The sequence below is a fragment of the Capricornis sumatraensis genome, chromosome 9 (assembly GCF_032405125.1).
Source record: "Capricornis sumatraensis isolate serow.1 chromosome 9, serow.2, whole genome shotgun sequence".
NCBI lineage: Eukaryota > Metazoa > Chordata > Mammalia > Artiodactyla > Bovidae > Capricornis > Capricornis sumatraensis.
The window spans coordinates 52244223-52264545 of NC_091077.1; the positions used below are offsets into that span (position 1 = coordinate 52244223).

The following is a 20323-nucleotide window of genomic DNA, read 5'->3' on the forward strand; positions in this document are numbered from 1 at the left end:
CAAATCAATATATTCGTATCTACAAAAATAAAGTGTATCCTGGCAACTTCTTACTCCCAATCCAGAATATTCTCATATTTCCCTGATTCCTTGGATCTCTAATCCCCGCCAGTGAATTCTACAGTGGGCTCTTACTCCTGTTTCCACCTGAGAAGCCTCACCTGACAGGGTTGTTGTTGAGGGAGACACGAAGGGACTCCAGGCAGCTGAGCAGAGGCATATCCCGCAAGCCTGACCTCAACTCCTGAATGTACATCATGGCTGACCTAGAGCTCTCCTTCTGGCTCATGCCCTGGAAAGAAGCAAATAGAGGTCAGTAAACACTGGACTCAGTCATAAATTGGACTAGTATTAGTCAATACCATTTAAACAACATGAGGGCAGACACCCATCATACATAGCACAGAACCATGAGATTCAGAATTTCCTTCCTATTACTCATACATACTTTATGATGATTGACTAGGCAAAAGTATATAAGGAAAGAAACTCAAATGAGGGTAAAAAATAAGTAAGTTTACATAAAACAATGAAATAGAACTGACGTTGACATAAAATGTTCTATGAAAGTAGCAAAACAAACATGGCCAAGATAAGGGCACAGTCTCCCATGCCATGGGAACCTGCCCCAGGACTCACAGCCTTGGAGGTGTGCAAGTACTGGGACACCATCTCTCTCTTGATGACAATGTCCTTCTCCCTCAAAGGTTGCTGTTTCTCCTCGTTCAGGTTCATATCCAGCTAGCAGCAGGAGAAAAAAGGGGGAAAATTGCTTTGAATTCCTTACAAGTTTGAGTGTTTAATATTTAGTATACTTAGTGAAGAGATGAACACACTAAATGCTTAGTGAATAAAGAAATTTTCCTGACCCCCAGAGACTTAAGCTATTATAGATGATGGGAATTCCTCAGGGATAAAAATGCTTAACATTTTAGTATAAATCCCAACAGACATTTTTATATACATACACCTAAATTTTCTCCTATCAAAAATGGACTCTCAATACAGAAGGAAAACTTACTTTGTATTATTGAAAGAAAAAACAAACAAAGCATTAATATTTTCTGCACTTGGGATGGACTTCAGTAATTTCTTCAGGCTGAAGCACTGGACCACTGGCACCATTCAAACATCAGCAAAATCTGTGCCACTCTAGGCCTAAACACCCATTACTCCTGGTTAACTAAGTCCCTGGACAAACTCCTCCATGAAGAACAAACTGGAAGCTGACAAATTCCCTCAACAGACATAATCTGGAGTGTGTTATCAGGAGAAAGGCTCTGCTTGAGCCTGTTACATATGAAACCATCTGTGTGACCTTCCTATCTCTGTGAGCAGAAGTTCAACCCTAACAAGTCCAGAATATTATTTAAAATGGGAATGTATAGGAGGAAAAAGTGGAAATATTCAATTTCTTCTCCATGTGTATGTGTGTGATGTGTGAAGGAAGCATCACCACCAAACCATAATAGCAATCTGACTTTTTTCTGACTCAATTTCTGGTGCTTTCTTCCTCCTTTTACAGATAAACTGAACAGAAAATTGCAAAATAGTGGCCCTGAGGCTGAATCAGACCCAAAGATGAAGTATGCTTTGTCTTCTAAAAATTTCAACATTTTAAATTTGAGAGACTTCATAAAAAATATGAATTTTTAGCACCAAGGGATACAATCAGCAAATTTTAGATTACAGAAAACTGTAAAAGTCAAACAGCTTCTTCAAGAAAGAAGAAGCTTTTTATAGCAATAGAAAGGATAAAAAAGAGGGAGGAAAATCTATAGTTCAAACAAAACTTAGGAAAATATTACAATGGACCCTATCTGGAATCGTGACTTGAATAAATAAAAAAAAATTTTTAATGACTTTATTAGGGAAATCTGAATGCTGGCTATTTGTTTGTTAAAAAACAATTTTTGTTGTTTTTTAAAATGTACAGATTTCTGGCTTCTTGGAAAATAGAAACATCTGGCACTACTGGGCTAGCATTCCCAACAGGAATGCTACAAAACCAGGAAGTGAATTGTGGCTGGCTTTTAACAAAAAAGCCAAATGTTCTTCATTTTACTGCAGTCTCTTTTCCTTTTTATTATCTCTTATGTAGCCCTTGGGGGACTCCCTAGTGGCTCAGATGGTAAAGTGTTTGACCACAATGTGGAGACCAGGGTTCGATCCCTGGGTCGGGAAGATCCCCTGGAGAAGGAAATGGCAACCCACTCCAGTACTCTTGCCTAGAAAATCGAATGAATGGAGGAGTCTGGTGGGCTACAGTCCATAGGGTCGCAAAGAGTCGGACACGACTGAGCGACTTCACTTTCACTTTTACTGTGTAGCCCTTAACTTAATTATGCTACCTCCCCTTGCCCTGAGACACCTACATTTGCAATCCAAAGCCCCTAAGAGACCGTCTTGAAAGAGCATACTCTTAGACTGATAACACACTTGGATTATTATGAGACAAACTGAAAGCTTCAGTGAAAAGCAATAACAGTAGTAGTGGTTGAGGGTTTACTACCACAGGTACCAGGCCCTGTATTAAGGGTTTTAAACCCATGCTTTTAACTTAGTTAGACTTTCCACTAGTCTCTAATTGAAGCTGAGATTGTAAATGCAAGTTAATCCAGAGGCCTCATGAAACCGTATAAGCATGTACTCTAAACTTTGCAACACTTAGCACTAGTGGACATTCACCGAGTGTCCTCACTCAGTAGTCCTCACTGAGGGCAGCAAAGTCAGTGTCATCCATGCAGTTTATTACTGAACCGACCTCAGCCCCAATCTTTAAAGGTCTTCTAGTGATTATAACATCAGAATTCTCTTTCCAGATTTACCACTAAACAGAAGACCTTGGGCAAATGACGCCTTTCCACGTCATCAAAGTTTCTTCTTTGTAGAGATTTTGTTGTGAATGTTTTAAACCTTTATCTACTCTGGAAGTCATCACACTACCACATGAGTTGGCCCACTCACTCTGTATCTTTGCGGCTTAAGTGCTGCTGGGCTAAAGGAGACTAACAAAATGGTCAGTGATCAGATATTTCTAAGCCTAATTCACAGATTCCAGTCTACAGATTGGTGCCTGTATATTTAGTCCCTTCATTAATGGAGATGCTATTAAGTTCTCTATTAAACCTAGAGGGTTTTTTCGTTATTAAGCGCGAGTTAAGGAGGGCTATGCATGAAAAAGGGCCCAACATGCCTATCTATGGAGAAGGAAATGGCAACCCATGTCAGTATTCTTGCCTGGGCAATCCCACAGACAGAGAAGCCTGGCAGGTACAATTCAGGAAGTCTCAAAGAGCCGAACACGACTTAGTGACTAAACAACAAACATGCCCATAAAAGCATTTTCAAGAAGAATCAATGTTTTCAGGCGGGGAACTTACCAGCATCTGTTCAAAGAGTACTAGAACTTGCTCATCTGAAACATCTTGCAATGACTGTGCTGTGGGATCATCCCCATAAAATGCAGAAGAATTTCTATGAGCAGAATTGGGCTTTTCTTTCTCCTTCTTACTTCTCATGCTGGTAAATCTCTCCAGCTGAGAAAGAGAAAAAAGTATTAGCAGTGACCCATTTTTATTATTTACACAACAAACCATACCTCAAATAGCCTCTAGCCTCTTATACACCCATGGTTCCTTTGGTTTGTGGGCAGTTTCAAGGCTCTTCTGACATGAAAAAGAGAACCAGTCTTTCCTGTATCTAATACACTACACTGACTCTGTACTCTAACCATCATCCAAAGATAAGAGAAATGAAATACTATAATTTAGAACCTGTCTAAAAAAGAGAACTTTGCTCTTTAGCTCCTCTGCCATTCCTAAGCCCTCGAACAACACAGAACTGAAAGCACCTAATATGCGGAGTGCTCAGTAAAATGGCCTCAGTTTCCCTCTAGCTATCCAATAATAACTGTGGCCAGATCCTCAGAGGACCTCTCCCTTCAAGAGCTAAGTCTGATCATGATTTTGATATAAGTTATATACAAGAAACAAGGAAATGCCTTAAAACCAGGAACCATTGTTATTTCTTTCTTCTGTACACTCTATAGCACTTGTGTTATGCAAGCAGCAAAAGTTCAAAATATATTCTCCAAAATCCTCTTCGCAAAGAATATAATCTATTGTACTTCAGGCTTCAGGGCTATATATATCATCTCTCTGTCAACCCACCTCAATCATTCCTCAAACCACAAGGACAGGTGTTCAATTAAAAAAGAGCTACCGATAAACTGCAGCTTATCGGCACTACCTGTTTGAAAATAACAGTTAGTATCTGCAAGCATTCTGGGGCTTCCAATGATATGAGTGGCATCCAGACAGCAAGTCAGCTTGGAGCTTAAAGAACATGCCTAACCTTGGAAGTCAGTGAATATGCCAGGGAAATGCATGCAATAAATCAAACAGAGCAAAGAGTTAGAGAAAAGCTTCGGGAGGACCTGAGAGTAGAACCCATATCAATTTATAAGTTATAGAAAGTCAAAGCTATTGCAACTGGCAAATACCATAGTGTAGGAAATGAGCCATGCACATGCTGAACAAAATTTCCTTACCTCATCTGCCATGAGTCTCTTCAGAGTCTAGGAACAGGAAAAAGGAAGGAGAAGAGAGGGAAGAGAGATCAGTGAAACGCCAGGAAATTTCCTAAACACCAGATGGACTGGGAAAAAAAAAAGAGGAGAAAACAAATTGAAAGGATCTAGGCTCCTTCCTACAAGCTAGATTTCTGCCATACTCCTTAGCACATTCCCTTAGATAAGGGGCAGGAGGAGTTTTAAGGTCACTAACATATAATAACCCTTTTGGGGAAAAGAGGTGGAGAACTAAAAAAACTCTAAATCAGATGACCAATAAACCTATGAAACGTGTTCAACTTCATCAGTAAACAAGGAAATGCAGACTAAAACCACAACAAGATTATCATTTTACACTCAAGACTGGCAAAAATTTTCATGTGTGTCTAGTCACAGAGCAGCAGAAGATCTCACACACTGTTGGTGTAATGTAAATTGTTACGGCCACTTTGGAAAACACAATGGAAAACAGAATCTAGTAAAGTGAAAATATGCAGCTATATCACAACTCAACACAACAGTTTCTGTAAATCTACCTTTCCTTCAGAAAGCTGCACTTACATAGCAGGCTGAGTATAACAAGAATGTTCACAGTAACACTGTAATATCTGAAATAGAGGATAATCCAAACAGCCATCTGGAGTACAATGGGTAAACTGGTATAATGGTACAGTGGAAAATAATTACATGCAGAAAGTGAATGAACATATAGCTACTCACAAATATAAAAGTGAATGTATTATTTTACATTGAGATTAAAACCATACAAAATTAAATTATATTACCTAGGATGTACAATCATAAAGAGAATGATTACCACAAATGGCAAAACAGTGGTTACCTGGGGTGGGTGGAAGAATAATGATTGTAGAAAGGGATGGGGGCTTCAGGGGTGCTTACAATAATATTCTATTTCTTGATATGGATGATGGATACATGGATGTTCTGTTTATAACGTTTCTGTATGTTTTATATTCTCTTCTCTTCTGTATGTGTGCTGTTCAGTTCAGCTCAGTCGCTCAGTCGTGTCCGACTCTTTACAACCCCATGAATCGCAGCACACCAGGCCTCTCTGTTCATCACCATCTCCCGGAGTTCACTCAAACTCACGTCCATCGAGTCAGTGATGCCATCCAGCCATCTCATCCTCGGTTGTCCCCTTTTCTCCTGCCCCCAATCCCTCCCAGCATCAGAGTCTTTTCCAATGAGTCAACTCTTCGCATGAGGTGACCAAAGTACTGGAGTTTCAGCTTTAGCATCAGTCCTTCCAAAGAAATCCCAGGGCTGATCTCCTTCAGAATGGACTGGTTGGATCTCCTTGCAGTCCAAGGGACTCTCAAGAGTCTTCTCCAACACCACAGTTCAAAAGCATCAATTTTTCAGCGTCAGCCTTCTTCACAGTCCAACTCTCACATCCATACATGACCACAGGAAAAACCATAGCCTTGACTAGACGGACCTTAGTCGGCAAAGTAATGTCTCTGCTTTTCAATATGCTATCTAGGTTGGTCATAACTTTTCTTCCAAGGAGTAAGCGTCTTTTAATTTCATGGCTGCAATCACCATCTGCAGTGATTTTGGAGCCCCCAGAAATAAAGTCTGACACTGTTTCCACTGTTTCCCCATCTATTTCCCATGAAGTGATGGGACCAGATGCCATGATCTTGGTTTTCTGAATGTTGAGCTTTAAGCCAACTTTTCACTGTCCTCTTTCACTTTCATCAAGAGGCTTTTTAGCTCCTCTTCACTTTCTGCCATAAGGGTGGTGTCATCTGCATATCTGAGGTTATTGATATTTCTCCCAGCAATCTTGATTCCAGCTTGTGTTTCTTCCAGCCCAGCGTTTCTCATGATGTACTCTGCATATAAGTTAAATAAGCAGGGTGACAATATAGAGCCTTGACGCACTCCTTTTCCTATTTGGAACCAGTCTGTTGTTCCATGTCCAGTTCTAACTGTTGCTTCCTGACCTGCATACAGATTTCTCAAGACGCAGGTTAGGTGGTCTGGTATTCCTATCTCTTTCAGAATTTTCCACAGTTTATTGTGATCCACACAGTGAAAGGCTTTGGCATAGTCAATAAAGCAGAAATAGATGTTTTTCTGGAACTCTCTTGCTTTTTCCATGATCCAGCGGATGTTGGCAATTTGATCTCTGGTTCCTCTGCGTTTTCTAAAACCAGCTTGAACATCAGGGAGTTCACAGTTCACGTATTGCTGAAGCCTGGCTTGGAGAATTTTGAGCATTACCTTACTAGCACGTGAGATGAGTGCAATTGTGCGGTAGTTTGAGCATTCTTTGGCATTGGCCTTTCTTTGGGATTGGAATGAAAACTGACCTTTTCCAGTCCTGTGGCCACTGCTGAGTTTTCCAAATTTGCTGGCATATTGAGTGCAGCACTTTCACAGCATCATCTTTCAGGATTTGAAACAGATCAACTGGAATTCCATCACCTCCACTAGCTTTGTTCGTAGTGATGCTTTCCAAGGCCCACCTGACTTCACTTTCCAAGATGTCTGGCTCTAGATGAGTGATCACATCATCACGATTATCTGGGTCGTGAAGATCTTTTTTGTACAGTTCCGTGTATTCTTGCCACCTCTTCTTAATATCTTCTGCTTCTGTTAGGTCAAAAGTCTGATTCAAGCAGGTACAAGAAAGCAGGAATTCTTCGTTCTAATACTTAGTTTTAAACCAGGGATTTCCCTGGAGGTCCAGTGGTTAAGACTCTGCCTTCCAATGCAGGGGACATGGGTTCAATTCCTGGTTGGGGACTAAGATGCCACATGCCACTGAGTGCGGCTAAAAAAATAAGATTTTTTAAATTTTATTTTTGCTCTTCTTAGAAGAGTATAGTAAATGCCTCTTGAGGAACATTCTTCAACTAATGAAAAACTATTTGACACTGCCACAAAATTATTCTACTAATCTTTTTACAGACAAGAAAAATCTATATCATTATGCTCATGTGCCCAAAGTCAAGAGTTTGGTTAAATCCCATGTAAACTGTGAATTTTAACTTTGCCCTCTACAGTCCAGAGGAGGTCAACCTGCTGCTGATGGAAAGCTAATCACGCACCCAAAACCCTAAGAACTTCCCTCAGTGTCCATGAAATCTGAAGCTACCTTGTGTGTGTGCTGCTCACTGGGCAGCCAAGGCAGAAGGATCACGAGGCAGAGACCACAACACCAGGGAGACTCACAGTTCCTTTTGTCATCGCTCTGGGTCGCCTGACACAGAGGTGAAACAAGCCACACAAAGGGTGAGTGTTTATAGTCAGGTTGCCACTACCAAGGTTACACTTACCTGCTCCTAGAGCAACTGCTTCCAGTCCAGAACCTTGTCCTCCAAACTCGAAATGTTCCGTCAGAACCAAACCACTACCAAAACAATTCTGGGATGGATATAACATAGATAACAGAACCTGGGTCTAATGAATCAGTGCCAGCTAGACTCTTCATAGCTGCAGGCTAAGTCAAAGAACAGGAAACCAGCAACTTGTTTTTTCTGTCTGCAGACTCATTTCTCTTCCCTCCATCCTAGTGGTATGATCTGTCATTTGATTTACTGTAGTAGCCTCCTAACTCATGTCCCTTCTTTCACTCTCATTTGCCCAACACAAAATCCACGCTCTATACTAAATCTAAGAGTAATTGTTCTAAAATGTCAAGCTGTCTGGGTTATTTCTCATTTAAAACTGTGCAATAGTTCCCTACTGCCCTTGGGTTAAGACCCGAATTCCTTAGCATGCCATAGGACACTTCTGACTTCTTTGTCTTGACGCATCTCTCAACAAGCCCTCTACCTCAAACCCTATCTTCTGGGCATCCTGAACTGGCAAGTCCACAGACAGATCACGCTGTCTCACCACTGCAGACCTTCTCTAGGCTGCTGCTTCCCTCAGTCGAGACTGTGCTTTCAAGGCAGCTCCAACAGGCCCTACAGGATGACACCTCCTCTGATCGGAAAGGTACCTCTTCTTGCGTTTCTGCAGAAATAGGTCCTTGCCCGCCTCACAGCACTACAAGTGGATTACAACTGTATTTTGATTGTCTGTCTCCTCTAGCTATTTCCAGACTAAGCTCCTTTGGGGCAGAGCCTAAGATTCAGTCATTGTATCTCCTATGAACAAAGACCATAATTTGGGGCTGCTCTCCTAAAATACCAATACCTGAAGATTTGTTCCACCTTTTCATTGCATCAGTGAAGAAACTGAAGCCCAGACAGATGGAGTAAATCACTGAGGTCATACAAGGGCAAGCTGGGTATGGAACTCTGCTCTCCACATAGCCCTAAACCTTTGCATTCCCCAAATTCTTGTCTTGTTCCCATTTAATGCCCACTAACTGTTGCTTTTAGACACACAAAAGTAAACATCTGTTTTCTTAAAAAGGAAGAAACCAGTCTCCTTAGATTTCCTTGGTGCATCATTAGAAACAGATTAATTCCTTTAAAAAAAGTATCCATGTTTTTTTACTGTGCGATTGAGTAAGGACAGCAAAACTGATCCATGTATTTTCTCAACTACTCCCAACAGAGGGCAGCATCTACCAGCAAAGTGAATCACAGTACAGGCAAAATTCTGTTTCAGAACCCAACAGAACACCCAAACTGTAAGCTCAGCTCTATTACTGAAATGGAAACTGCTGCTGCAGTATATTGAGCGTGTATTAATTTACTTATTTAATGTTACATGTGTTTTCCTTGAGGATCTTACAGTTTACAAATGGTAAGCTTTGTGAGGTTTTTTCCTAATTGTAACATTAACTGTTTTGTGAATTCTCTAAGATACATAACATGCTTTGTGGATTCTCTGAGGTGGTTAACAAGAGGTTCCTAGCTCATGAAAAGTAAGAATGACTAAAAATAGCAGAGTCCTAGAATATAAATGCTACTGGACCTGTATTTATATATTATGCCCCAGAAGTTCAAGCTTTCTGATGATCTCTAATGATCCCACCTATCTCTATATGCCTCTATGTTCATCTTTTCCCTTGTTTGCTATCAATTATTTTCTGCCTTCAAACTACAAACCATCACTGCACTAAATATTTCATCTGCCTGTCCCTCCTTATCAAGTCTTCTACTGAAGCTATATACTAAAACCTTTAACTACAAATACAGATACTGAAGAAAGCATAAATACAGAATGAAAAAATTTTAACATATCAAAACCTGCTCATGAATACAAATTAATATATCCAGGTAATAGACAGTAAACTGAATTAAATTTCCCCCCCTTTTGAAATCTTTCTGTATCTACAGAAAAGGAATTTTTAGGGGAAAAAAGGAAGGAACCTACAAGGTTGGGAAGAACAAGAAAAGTGTAATTATAACCAAACTTTTGAAGCTGGGACTAGGACTCAACAGATCTAAGAAAAATGAGCCCTAAACCTGATGAAGGAAAAGCTAATAACTATCCAGACTGTACTTAAGAATCCTCAACAGGCTCAGGAATTAGCAGCACCAGGTATAATACTTACAGAAATGAGCAGCTGGAGGAGAGGGAGGCCAAAAATAAGACTGGTTTGAAGGCTGTTTAAGAAGCAGTTACACAGCTCAGTTGGTAAAGAATCTGCCTGCCATGCAGGAAAACCTGGTTCGATTCCTGGGTCGGGAAGATCCGCTGGAGAAGGGATAAGCTACCCACTCCAGTATTCTTGGGCTTCCCTTGTGGCTCAGCTCCTAAAGAATCCGCCTGAAATGAGGGAGACCTGGGTTTGATCCCTGGGTTGGGAAGATCTCCTGGAGAAGGGAAAGGCTACCCACTCCAGTATTCTGGCCTGGAGAATTCAAAGAGTCAGACACAACTGAGTGACTTTCACTTTTCACTTAAAGAAGCAGTTGGACCTGTAGATCTTCCCATTATCCCCAAAGCCCCTGCCCTCATGCCATCAGGAGACTACCCTCCCTTACTCTAGCATAAATCTGGAAATTTACTGTTAGAAGAGGGTAAAACACAGATCTCTGGCTCAGGGGATGCCAGGCACAGCTGTGGGCAGAAATCCTATACCAAAAAGACAAGTAGTTAACCTATGCGTACTGTATATGCTGAGACACCCAGCACCTTCCCCTTTCTAGTTTCTCAGGACTCCAACACCCCAAAATCCTTACCCTTGAGGCAGAAGGTTGGAAGAGCCTTCTCTGGGGAACTGAAAAACCACCTTAAACTACTGACACAGTCCAAGCACGTCACCATAGAGCTATGTAGTCCAATATGGTAGCTACCAGCCACAAGTAACTACTAAGTATTTGTTTTATTTTTAATTGAAGGATAACTACTTTACAATATTGTGATGGTTTCTGTCATACATAAACATGAATCAGCCACAGGTATACATATGTCTTCTCCCTCTTGAGCCTTCTTCCCACCTCCTTCCCCATCCCACTAGGTTGTCACAGAGCACTAGCTTTGGGTTCCCTGCTTCATCCAGGAAACTCCCACTGGCTATTTATTTTATATACGGTGCTGTATGTTTCAGTGCTTCCCTGGTGGCTCAGATGGTAAAGAATCTCCCTGCAGTGTGGCAGACCTGGGTTTGATCCCTGGTTTGGAATGATCTCCTGAAGAAGGGAACACCCTGGAGAAGTCCATGGGTCGCAAAGAGTAAGACACGAGTGAGAGACTCACACACACACACAGTGGCTGTATCAATGAACATCCCCACCAACAGTGCAAGAGCGTTCCCTTTTCTCCACACCCTCTCCAGCATTCATTGCTTGTAGAGTTTTTGATGATGGCTATTCTGACTGGCTCCAGTACTCTTGCCTGGAAAATCCCATGGGCCGAGGAGCCGGTCCATGGGGTCTCGAAGAGTCGGCCACGACTGAGCGACTTCACTTTCACTTTTCACTTTCATGCATTGGAGAAGGAAATGGCAACCCACTCCAGTGTCCTTGCCTGGAGAATCCCAGGGACGGGGGAGCCTGGTGGGCTGCCGTCTATGGGGTTGCACAGAGTTGGACACGACTGAAGTGACTTAGCAGCAGCAGCATTCTGACTGGTGTAAAGTGATACCTCACTGCAGTTTTGATTTGCTTGCCTCTAATAATGAGCAATGCTGAGCATCTTTCATGCGTCTATTAGCACGTGTATGTCTTATTTGGAGAAACGTTTGCTCAGGTCTTCTGCCCATCTTCTGATTGGGCTGCATTCCTGATGTTGAGCTACATGAGCTGTTTATGTATGCTGGAGATTAATCCTTTGTCAGTTGTTTGGTTTGCAACTATTTTCTCCCATTCTGAGGGTTGTCTTTTAATCTCGTTTATTGTTTCCTTTGCTGTGCAAAAGCTTTTAAGTTTAATTAAGTCCCATTTGTTTTATTTTTATTTCCATTACTCTAGGAGGTGGGTCATAGAGGATCTTGCTACATGTCAAAGAGTGTACTGTCTTCGTTCTCCTCTAAAAGCTTTATAGTTTCTGGCCTTCATTTAAGTCTTTAATCCATTTTGAGTTTATTTTTTGTGTATATAGTGTTAGCAAGTATTCTAGTTTCACTCTTTTACATATAGTTGTCCAGTTTTCCCAGCACCACTTATTGAAGGGGCTGTTTTTCCTCGGTTGTATATTTTTGCCTCCTTTGTTAAAGATAAGGTGCCCACAGGTGCATGGATTTATCTCTGGGTTTTCTACCTTGTTCACCACTGAGCATTTCTAATGTGCCTAGTGCAACTGAAACAGAAATTTTAAATTTTATTTAATTTTTAAAAAATTTAAAATTAAAAACTAGTATGTTATTGTTAAACTTAAGTATGTTTGGAATATACTAGGTAGGTGAATCTACCTTTCACTTGTAAATTTTATGAAATCTAAATACATATCAAGTATATCCACAAAAACTTAGCATTCAAATTGAGATGTGCTGTAAGATATAAAATAAACTGCAGTTCAATAACTTCATATAAAAAACAGGCAAAAACATCATTAACAATCAATATGTATCTATTATACATTAAAACAATATTTTAGATATACAAGGTTAAAAAACATTATTAATTTCACATGATTCTTTTCACTTTTTTTCTTTTTGCCTTTTTCTGTGGCTACTGGAAAACCTACAATTACATATGTTGACTCACATTATATTATATTTATACTGAACAGGGCAAGCCTACAATAAATTGCACAGCTAACAAGCTCTACCCATGGATCCAGTTTCCAATGAATTTTTTAGTCCTTCATTTTTAAACATGGACAACCAAGGATTATTAAACATACAAGGAAAAATACAAATGTGAGAGAGGGGAAAAAGCAACTCCTTATATAGAGACTATGCAAGAAGAAAGAATAGAAAAAAATTAATATCTATAAGGGAGAACATGATGCTGGGGTTGTGTTTTTTTTTTGTTTTTTTTTTTTGGCTACTCCATGCAGCATGTGAGATCTCAGTTCCCTGATCAGGGATCGAACTGTGCCCCACTGTGGAAGCATGGAGTCTTAACCACTGGAGCCTTAGTGAAAGTGAAAGCTGCTCACTTGTGTCTGACTCTTTGTGGAATATACAGTCCGTGGAATTCTCCAGGCCAGAATACTGCAGTGGGTTGCCTTTCCCTTCTCCAGGGGATCTTCCCAACCCAGGGATTGAACCCAAGTGGATTCTTTACCAGCTGAGCCACCAGGGAAGCCCAAGAATATTGGAGTGGGTACCCTATCTCTTCTCCAGTGGACATTCCTGACCCAGGAATTGAACCAAGGTTTCCTGCATTGTAGGTGGATTCTTTACCAGCTGAGCCACCAGGGAAGCCCAAGAATATTGGAGTGGGTACCCTATCTCTTCTCCAGTGGATATTCCTGACCCAGGAATTGAACCAAGGTTTCCTGCATTGTAGGTGGATTCTTTACCAGCTGAGCTACCAGGAAGCCCACTGGAGCCTAGGAAGTCCTCATAATGCCATTTTAAAAAGAAATATTCAGAGAAAAAAGAACTCTTAGAAGCTGAACACATGAAAACAGAAACTTAACAGAAAACTCAAGAAAGGCTGAAAGATAAGAACTTGAGGAAATCTCCCCAAAGCAGAGCAAAAAGAGATGAGAAACTGAGAGTAAAGATAAGAAAATTAGATCAGTTTGGCAAGTACAATACCCAAATAACAGGAGAAAACAGAGGAGCAAGCTATCAAGGAAATAATTCAAGAATATTTCCTAGCACTGAATGTAAGTTGGTACAGCCACTATGGAAAACAGTATGGATGGAGGTTCCTCAAAAGACTAAAAACAGAGTTGCCATATGATCCAGCAATCCTACCCCTGAGCATATATGCAGAAAACTGTAATTTAAAAAGATACATGCACCCCTATGTTCATAAACAGCACTGTTCATGATAACAAAGACAAGGCAACAACCCAAATGTCCATCATCAGACGAATAAAGAAGATACGGTTCATATATACAATGCAATATTACATGGCAATAAAAAAAGAATGAAATAATGCTATTTGTAGTAACATGCATAAACCATAATTGAAAAAATATTAAAAAAAGAATGCACACATGTGTGTATCTGAATCACTTTGCTGTACAGCAGAAACTTGACACAACATTGTAAATCAACTGTACGTTAATGTAAAAAAATATTTCCCAGTACTGAAGGATCTCTCCATCACAAAAGACAGATCACCACACAAAGGCATATCATGATGAAATTCCAAAACACTAAGAAAACAAAGAAAATTTTACAGTTTGAAAGAAGGGGACTTCCCTTGCCATCCAGTGGTTGAGACTTCCTGCTTTCACTGCAGAGTAGTGTAAGTTTGATCCCTGGTTGGGGAACTAAGATCCCAAATGCCACACAGTGGAGGGCGGGGGAAGGTGTGAGACAAAAAGAAGGGAGGAAAATTGGTCAAAGGAATCAGAGAAGCTTTGAATTTCTTAAACTACTAATATATACAAAAAGCTAAATAACAAAAAAGGCAGTTTAAAATATAAAAAAACTTTTCTAACTTAGAATTCTATACCCAAATTACTGATCAAATGTAAGTTCAAAATAGACATTTTTCAGACATTAAAGTCTTCAGGAAACGTATCCAAGTGCACCTTAGGAAGCAATTGTAGGATACACTCCACCAAAATAAGGGAGCAAACCAAGAAAGTGACAGACCTGAAATACAGGAAACAGGAGATCTAACATGTGAAAGAGGTAAAGAAAATCCCGAGGGCAAAGATTTCAGGATCTTTATGGTGACCCCCTACATTCCCCATGGCTTGACCCACTGACACCCTCAGAAAGAGCCCTTGTAAACACTGGGAGAATCTAAGGTCAGATTGTGCCTCCAAGATAGTACTGTTTCTTCTCTCTTGAGAACCTCGATCTCACAGTGGCAATACTGTCATTTAAACATAGTCTAGATTTCTGCTGGTAACTCAATTTCTATAATAATCTTTCATTTATATGCAAACAATTATTGATAGAAGCACAAAATGCTTTTAAAGGGGCAGAAAAACAATTTATTCGATAGGAATTTTTTGTTCAATAGAATTAAATGAGCAAAGAAATTTCTGAAGGTCATTAGTTGGTACAGGAAAAGAGCTTAAACTGCATTTAATAAAAATTCAATTTCTCTAAAAGATTCTCAGTATTATCAAACCTTACTTAAATTAACACAAATTGCTCAAAGGTGCACTGCATCAAAGTAATAGCATCAAAATAAATATATTTGGCTGGGTACTGCTCTGCATTAAGACCATCAATCAAAATAAAAATGAAAAGCTGTCCCCTCACTTTCCTTCCAGAGTGTAATTCAAAGCTCTGATTCAGTCACCACATCCTAATGTAATATGTGGTAAGATAAATCTTTTAGTTACTATCTACAGGAAACAAGAAACTCCCTAAACACTTAACAGTTTGGTTTCTCAAAGAAACCAAAAATTAAAGTCAAGATCCCAAAGTATGCCCGGTGAGGCCAAACCAATTTATGACCAAATGAATTTGAAACATACCCTGCTCAATTAGTATCACAATAAATGCAAATGAAATCTAAAACTCCTTTTCTATAACTGGATTTGTTGTGGTGGTGGTGGTAGCTGAATCTATTAATACTTCAGCTTTTTAAGAGTGGGTCAATTGGACTAAATTTGCCAGTCTTTTGGACAGAGGTTCCCTCTGTTTGCCTAGTAACAAAATTGGACTTATTATAGGTTAAAGGATATAAGAAAATTCATCCAAGGCACGGATTCAGTTCTACCCAATTCCCTGAATCTTTAACTTTTCCCTCCAGTCAGAAAAAGGGCATAGAATTCTCAATTAAGGATAGTCTCTCATGTAGCCAAACAAAAGGTAATCAGGTAGTGTCCATAGCAGAAGAGAGGTTAGCAGCGATCTAATAAGAGAATATGATTAAACATTATTCTGATCACAGAATACACTACACACCAAAGAGTGTTTCTAATTTCTACCAATGTGCTTCGCAAGAACAGTCAATCATGGACAATTACCTCATGAACCATGCGGCTAGCACAGGGGTGATATAAGCCTACAAAAGCAAGCCCATATTTTAGTACTTTCTAAAGATTTTGTTCAGGCTACCTTATCGGGAACAACTATATCTGAGCTCTTGGCTAAGGGAAGACACCACAGCTGAATGCCCCTTGGCCCCTACTCTGTGATGATTCTTTGGAGGCCCAGGATTCCTGAGAACTACAGGTTTTTCTCAAAAAACCCACAATCACAATGCAGTTCACTGCCTCAATATACTTAATTCCCAGCTCTCCCTCTTCTGACATCCACACCTGCTCATGGGCTAATTCAGAGTGAGGGAAATGTTTAGTGTGGAAGGAAGAATTCTAGGACTTCCCTCAAGATTTCTAGCCTGAGGTACATAACCTGTATAATTATCAGAACTGTAAATATGATAGGCTATCACTCTTGTGATTAGGTTATATTATTTTCCACAACTGACTTTTAAGAGGGCTTCCCTGGTGGGTCAGTCAGTAAAGAATCTGCCTGGAATGTGGGACACCTGGGTTCCATCCCTGGGTTGGGAAGATCCCCTGGAGGAGGGCATGGCAGCCCACTCCAGTAGTCTTGCCAGGAGAATCCCCAAGGACAGACTTTTAAGAAGGAGAAATTATCTGTGTGGGTCTGACCCAATTTCACAAGTCCTTTAACTCTAGGGTGAGGAGTGAGAAACACAAGGTTCAACATGCCATTTCTGGTCTGAGCGTAAGAGGCCAAACGGCAGGGATTACAGGCAGCCTCTAGAACTAAGAGACAGCGAAGAAACAGGGAAATCAGTCCCCCCACTGCAAGAGACTGAATTCTTCCAACCTGAATGCGCTTGAAAGGTTTGCCTCCAGCAACTACAGATGAGGAATGGCCCAGCTGACACCTTGATTTCAGCCCTGTGACACTGAGAACACAGCCACATGAACCATGCTGGACTTCTGACCGACAGAACTGTGAGCCAACAAGTGGGGTTTATTTTAAGCTACTGAGTTTGCATGTTAAAGCAGGCAACCAATACATTAAGCAAACTGACAAAATTTATCTAGAACTTTAGCTAAAGGAAAAAGATCATGAGTCCTAATTTTTACTTCTGGCCTCCTCAATCACTGCAAGTATGATTCTGAGTGAATCACATTAATTCTTCATGCCTCAGTTCCCCTATTTATTAAAAACAAAACAAAACCAGACACACTTCTAGGAACACTTCAGTTCAGTCCAGGGACTAGGTCGTGTCCGACTCTTCACGATTCCATGGACTGCAGCATGCCAGGCCTCCTTAGGAACCATTACGGTCATAAAATGGAGTAGGGAGAACATTTTATAAAAATAATCGTGCTGTTATTACTACAGAAGAACTTCTAGAAAAATATACACGTGAAGACTGTACTAGTTGACATAGCACTCCTACAAATGTCAAAAGGAAATTGTCATTCCTCATCTATAAATAGTATACTTAGCCATAGTCAGTCATACCACAAAAAGATCTAAAGAACTCAGTCAAGCCAGGCTCTGAATACTTTTATATCAGGTCCTTCTTCAGACCATTTATTGTAGCTGTTTTTGTGGACCAAACTGTAAGTTGCTTGGGGGCAGAAATCCATGTTTGGTTCATTTGACATGTCTCAGTTCAGTTCAGTCGCTCAGTCATGTCTGACTCTTTGCGACCCCACGGACTGCAACACACTAGGCCTCCCTGTCCATCACCAACTCCTGGAGTTTACTCAAACTCAGATCCATTGAGTAGGTGATGCCATCCAACCATCTCATCCTCTGTCATCCCCTTTTCCTCCCACCTTCGATCTTTCCCAGCATCAGGGTCTTTTCAAATGAGTCAGTACTTCGCATCAGGTAGGCAAAGTATTGGAGTCTCAGCTTCAGCATCAGTCCTTCCAATGAACTTTCAGGACTGATTTCCTTTAGGATGGACTGGTTGGATCTCCTTGAAGTCCAAGGGACTCTCAAGAGTCTTCTCCAACACCACAGTTCAAAAGCATCAATTCTTCGCTGCTCAGCTTTCTTTATGGTCCAACTCTCACATCCATACATGACCACAGGAAAAACCATAGCCTTGACTAGACAGACCTTTGTTGTCAAAGTAATGTCTCTGGTTCTTAATACGCTATCTAGGTTGGTCATAACTTTTCTTCCAAGGAGTAAGTGTCTTTTTATTGCATGGCTGCAGTCACCATCTGCAGTGATTCTGGAGACCGAAAATAATAAAGTCTTTATGGGGAGGGAGGTGGGAGGGGGTTTCATGTTTGGGAACACATGTAAGAATTAAAGATTTTAAAATTTAATTAAAAAAATAAAAATAAAAATAAAAAATAAAGTCTGCCACTGTATCCACTGTTTTTCCATCTATTTGCCAAGAAGTGATGGGACCGGATGCCATGATCTTTGTTTTCTGAATGTTGAGCTTTAAGCCAACTTTTTCACTCTCCTCTTTCACTTTCATCAAGAGGCTTTTTAGTTCTTCTTCACTTTCTGCCATAAGGGTGGTGTCATCTGCATATCTGAGGTTATTGATATTTCTCCTGGAAATCTGGATTCCAGCTTGTGCTTCTTCCAGCCCAGCGTTTCTCATGATGTACTCTGCATAGAATTAAATAAGCAGGGTGACAATATACAGCCTTGACATACTCCTTTTCCTATTGTTCCATGTCCAGTTCTAACTGTTGCTTCCTGACCTGCATACACATTTCTCAAGACGCAGGTTAGGTGGTCTGGTATTCCCATCTCTTTCAGAATTTTCCAGTTTATTGTGATCCACACAGTCAAAGGCTTTGGCATACTCAATAAAGCAGAAATAGATGTTTTTCTGGAACTCTCTTGCTTTTTCAATGATCCAGCAGATGTTGGCACTTTGATCTCTGGTTCCTCTGCCACAGGACTGGAAAAGGTCAGTTTTCATTCCAATCCCAAAGAAAGGCAATGCCAAAGAATGCTCAAACTACTGCACAATTGCACTTATCTCACATGCTAGTAAGGAAATGCTCAAAATTCTCCAAGCCAGGCTTCAGCAATATGTGAACCGTGAACTCCCTGATGTTCAAGCTGGTTTTAGAAAAGGCAGAGGAACCAGAGATCAAATTGCCAACATCCGCTGGATCATGGAAAAAGCAAGAGAGTTCCAGAAAAACATCTATTTCTGCTTTATTGACTATGCCAAAGCCTTTGACTGTGTGGATCACAATAAACTGTGGAAAATTCTGAAAGAGATGGGAATACCAGACCATCTGACCTGCCTCTTGAGAAATGTGTATGCAGGTCAGGAAGCAACAGTTAGAACTGGACATGGAACAACAGACTGGTTCCAAATAGGAAAAGGAGTGCGTCAAGGCTCTATATTGTCACCCTGCTTATTTAACTTATATGCAGAGTACATCATGAGAAACGCTGGGCTGGAAGAAACACAAGCTGGAATCAAGATGGCCAGGAGAAATATCAATAACCTCAGATATGCAGATGACACCACCCTTATGGCAGAAAGTGAAGAGGAACTAAAAAGCCTCTTGATGAAAGTGAAAGAGGAGAGTGAAAAAGTTGGCTTAAAGCTCAACATTCAGAAAATGAAGATCATGGCATCTGGTCCCATCACTTCATGGGAAATAGATGGGGAAACAGTGGAAACAGTGTCAGACTTTATTTTTCTGGGCTCCAAAATCACTGCAGATGGTGACTGCAGCCATGAAATTAAAAGACGCTTACTCCTTGGAAGAAAAGTTATGACCAACCTAGATAGTATATTCAAAAGCAGAGACATTACTTTGCCGACTAAGGTCCGTCTAGTCAAGGCTATGGTTTTTCCTGTGGTCATGTATGGATGTGAGAGTTGGACTGTGAAGAAGGCTGAGCGCTGAAGAATTGATGCTTTTGAACTGTGGTGCTGGAGAAGACTCTTGAGAGTCCCTTGGACTGCGAGGAGATCCAACCAGTCCATTCTGAAGGAGATCAGCCCTGGGATTTCTTTGGAAGGACTGATGCTAAAGCTGAAACCCCAGTACTTTGGCCACCTCATGCGAAGAGTTGACTCATTGGAAAAGACTCTGATGCTGGGAGGGATTGAGGGCAGGAGGAGAAGGGGACGATCGAGGATGAGATGGCTGGATGGCATCACTGACTCGATGGACGTGAGTCTGAGTGAACTCCCGGAGATGGTGATGGACAGGGAGGCCTGGTGTGCTGCGATTCATGGGGTCGCAAAGAGTCAACACTACTGAGCGACTGAACTGAACAGAACTGATGGGTAAAATGGGAAATAAGTCTCACTGTAGCCAACGATAGTTTCCTTCCAAGTCCTAATACA

General features: G+C 40.7%; 1 protein-coding gene across 2 annotated transcripts in view; it reads right to left on the reverse strand.

The window, feature by feature from the left end:
• Nucleotides 1-20323, reverse strand: part of DIAPH1 (diaphanous related formin 1) — a 114789-nt gene that overhangs the window by 78278 nt on the left and 16188 nt on the right. The window contains exons 2-5 of one of the 2 annotated variants that reach the window (XM_068980820.1): nucleotides 4553-4579; nucleotides 3384-3539; nucleotides 640-741; nucleotides 162-292 (exon numbers count right to left, since the gene is read on the reverse strand). In XM_068980820.1, coding sequence (XP_068836921.1) covers nucleotides 162-292; nucleotides 640-741; nucleotides 3384-3539; nucleotides 4553-4579 — 416 coding nt within the window. The remainder of the gene's footprint in view (nucleotides 1-161; nucleotides 293-639; nucleotides 742-3383; nucleotides 3540-4552; nucleotides 4580-20323) is intronic. The other variant, XM_068980819.1, reaches the window with a different exon arrangement.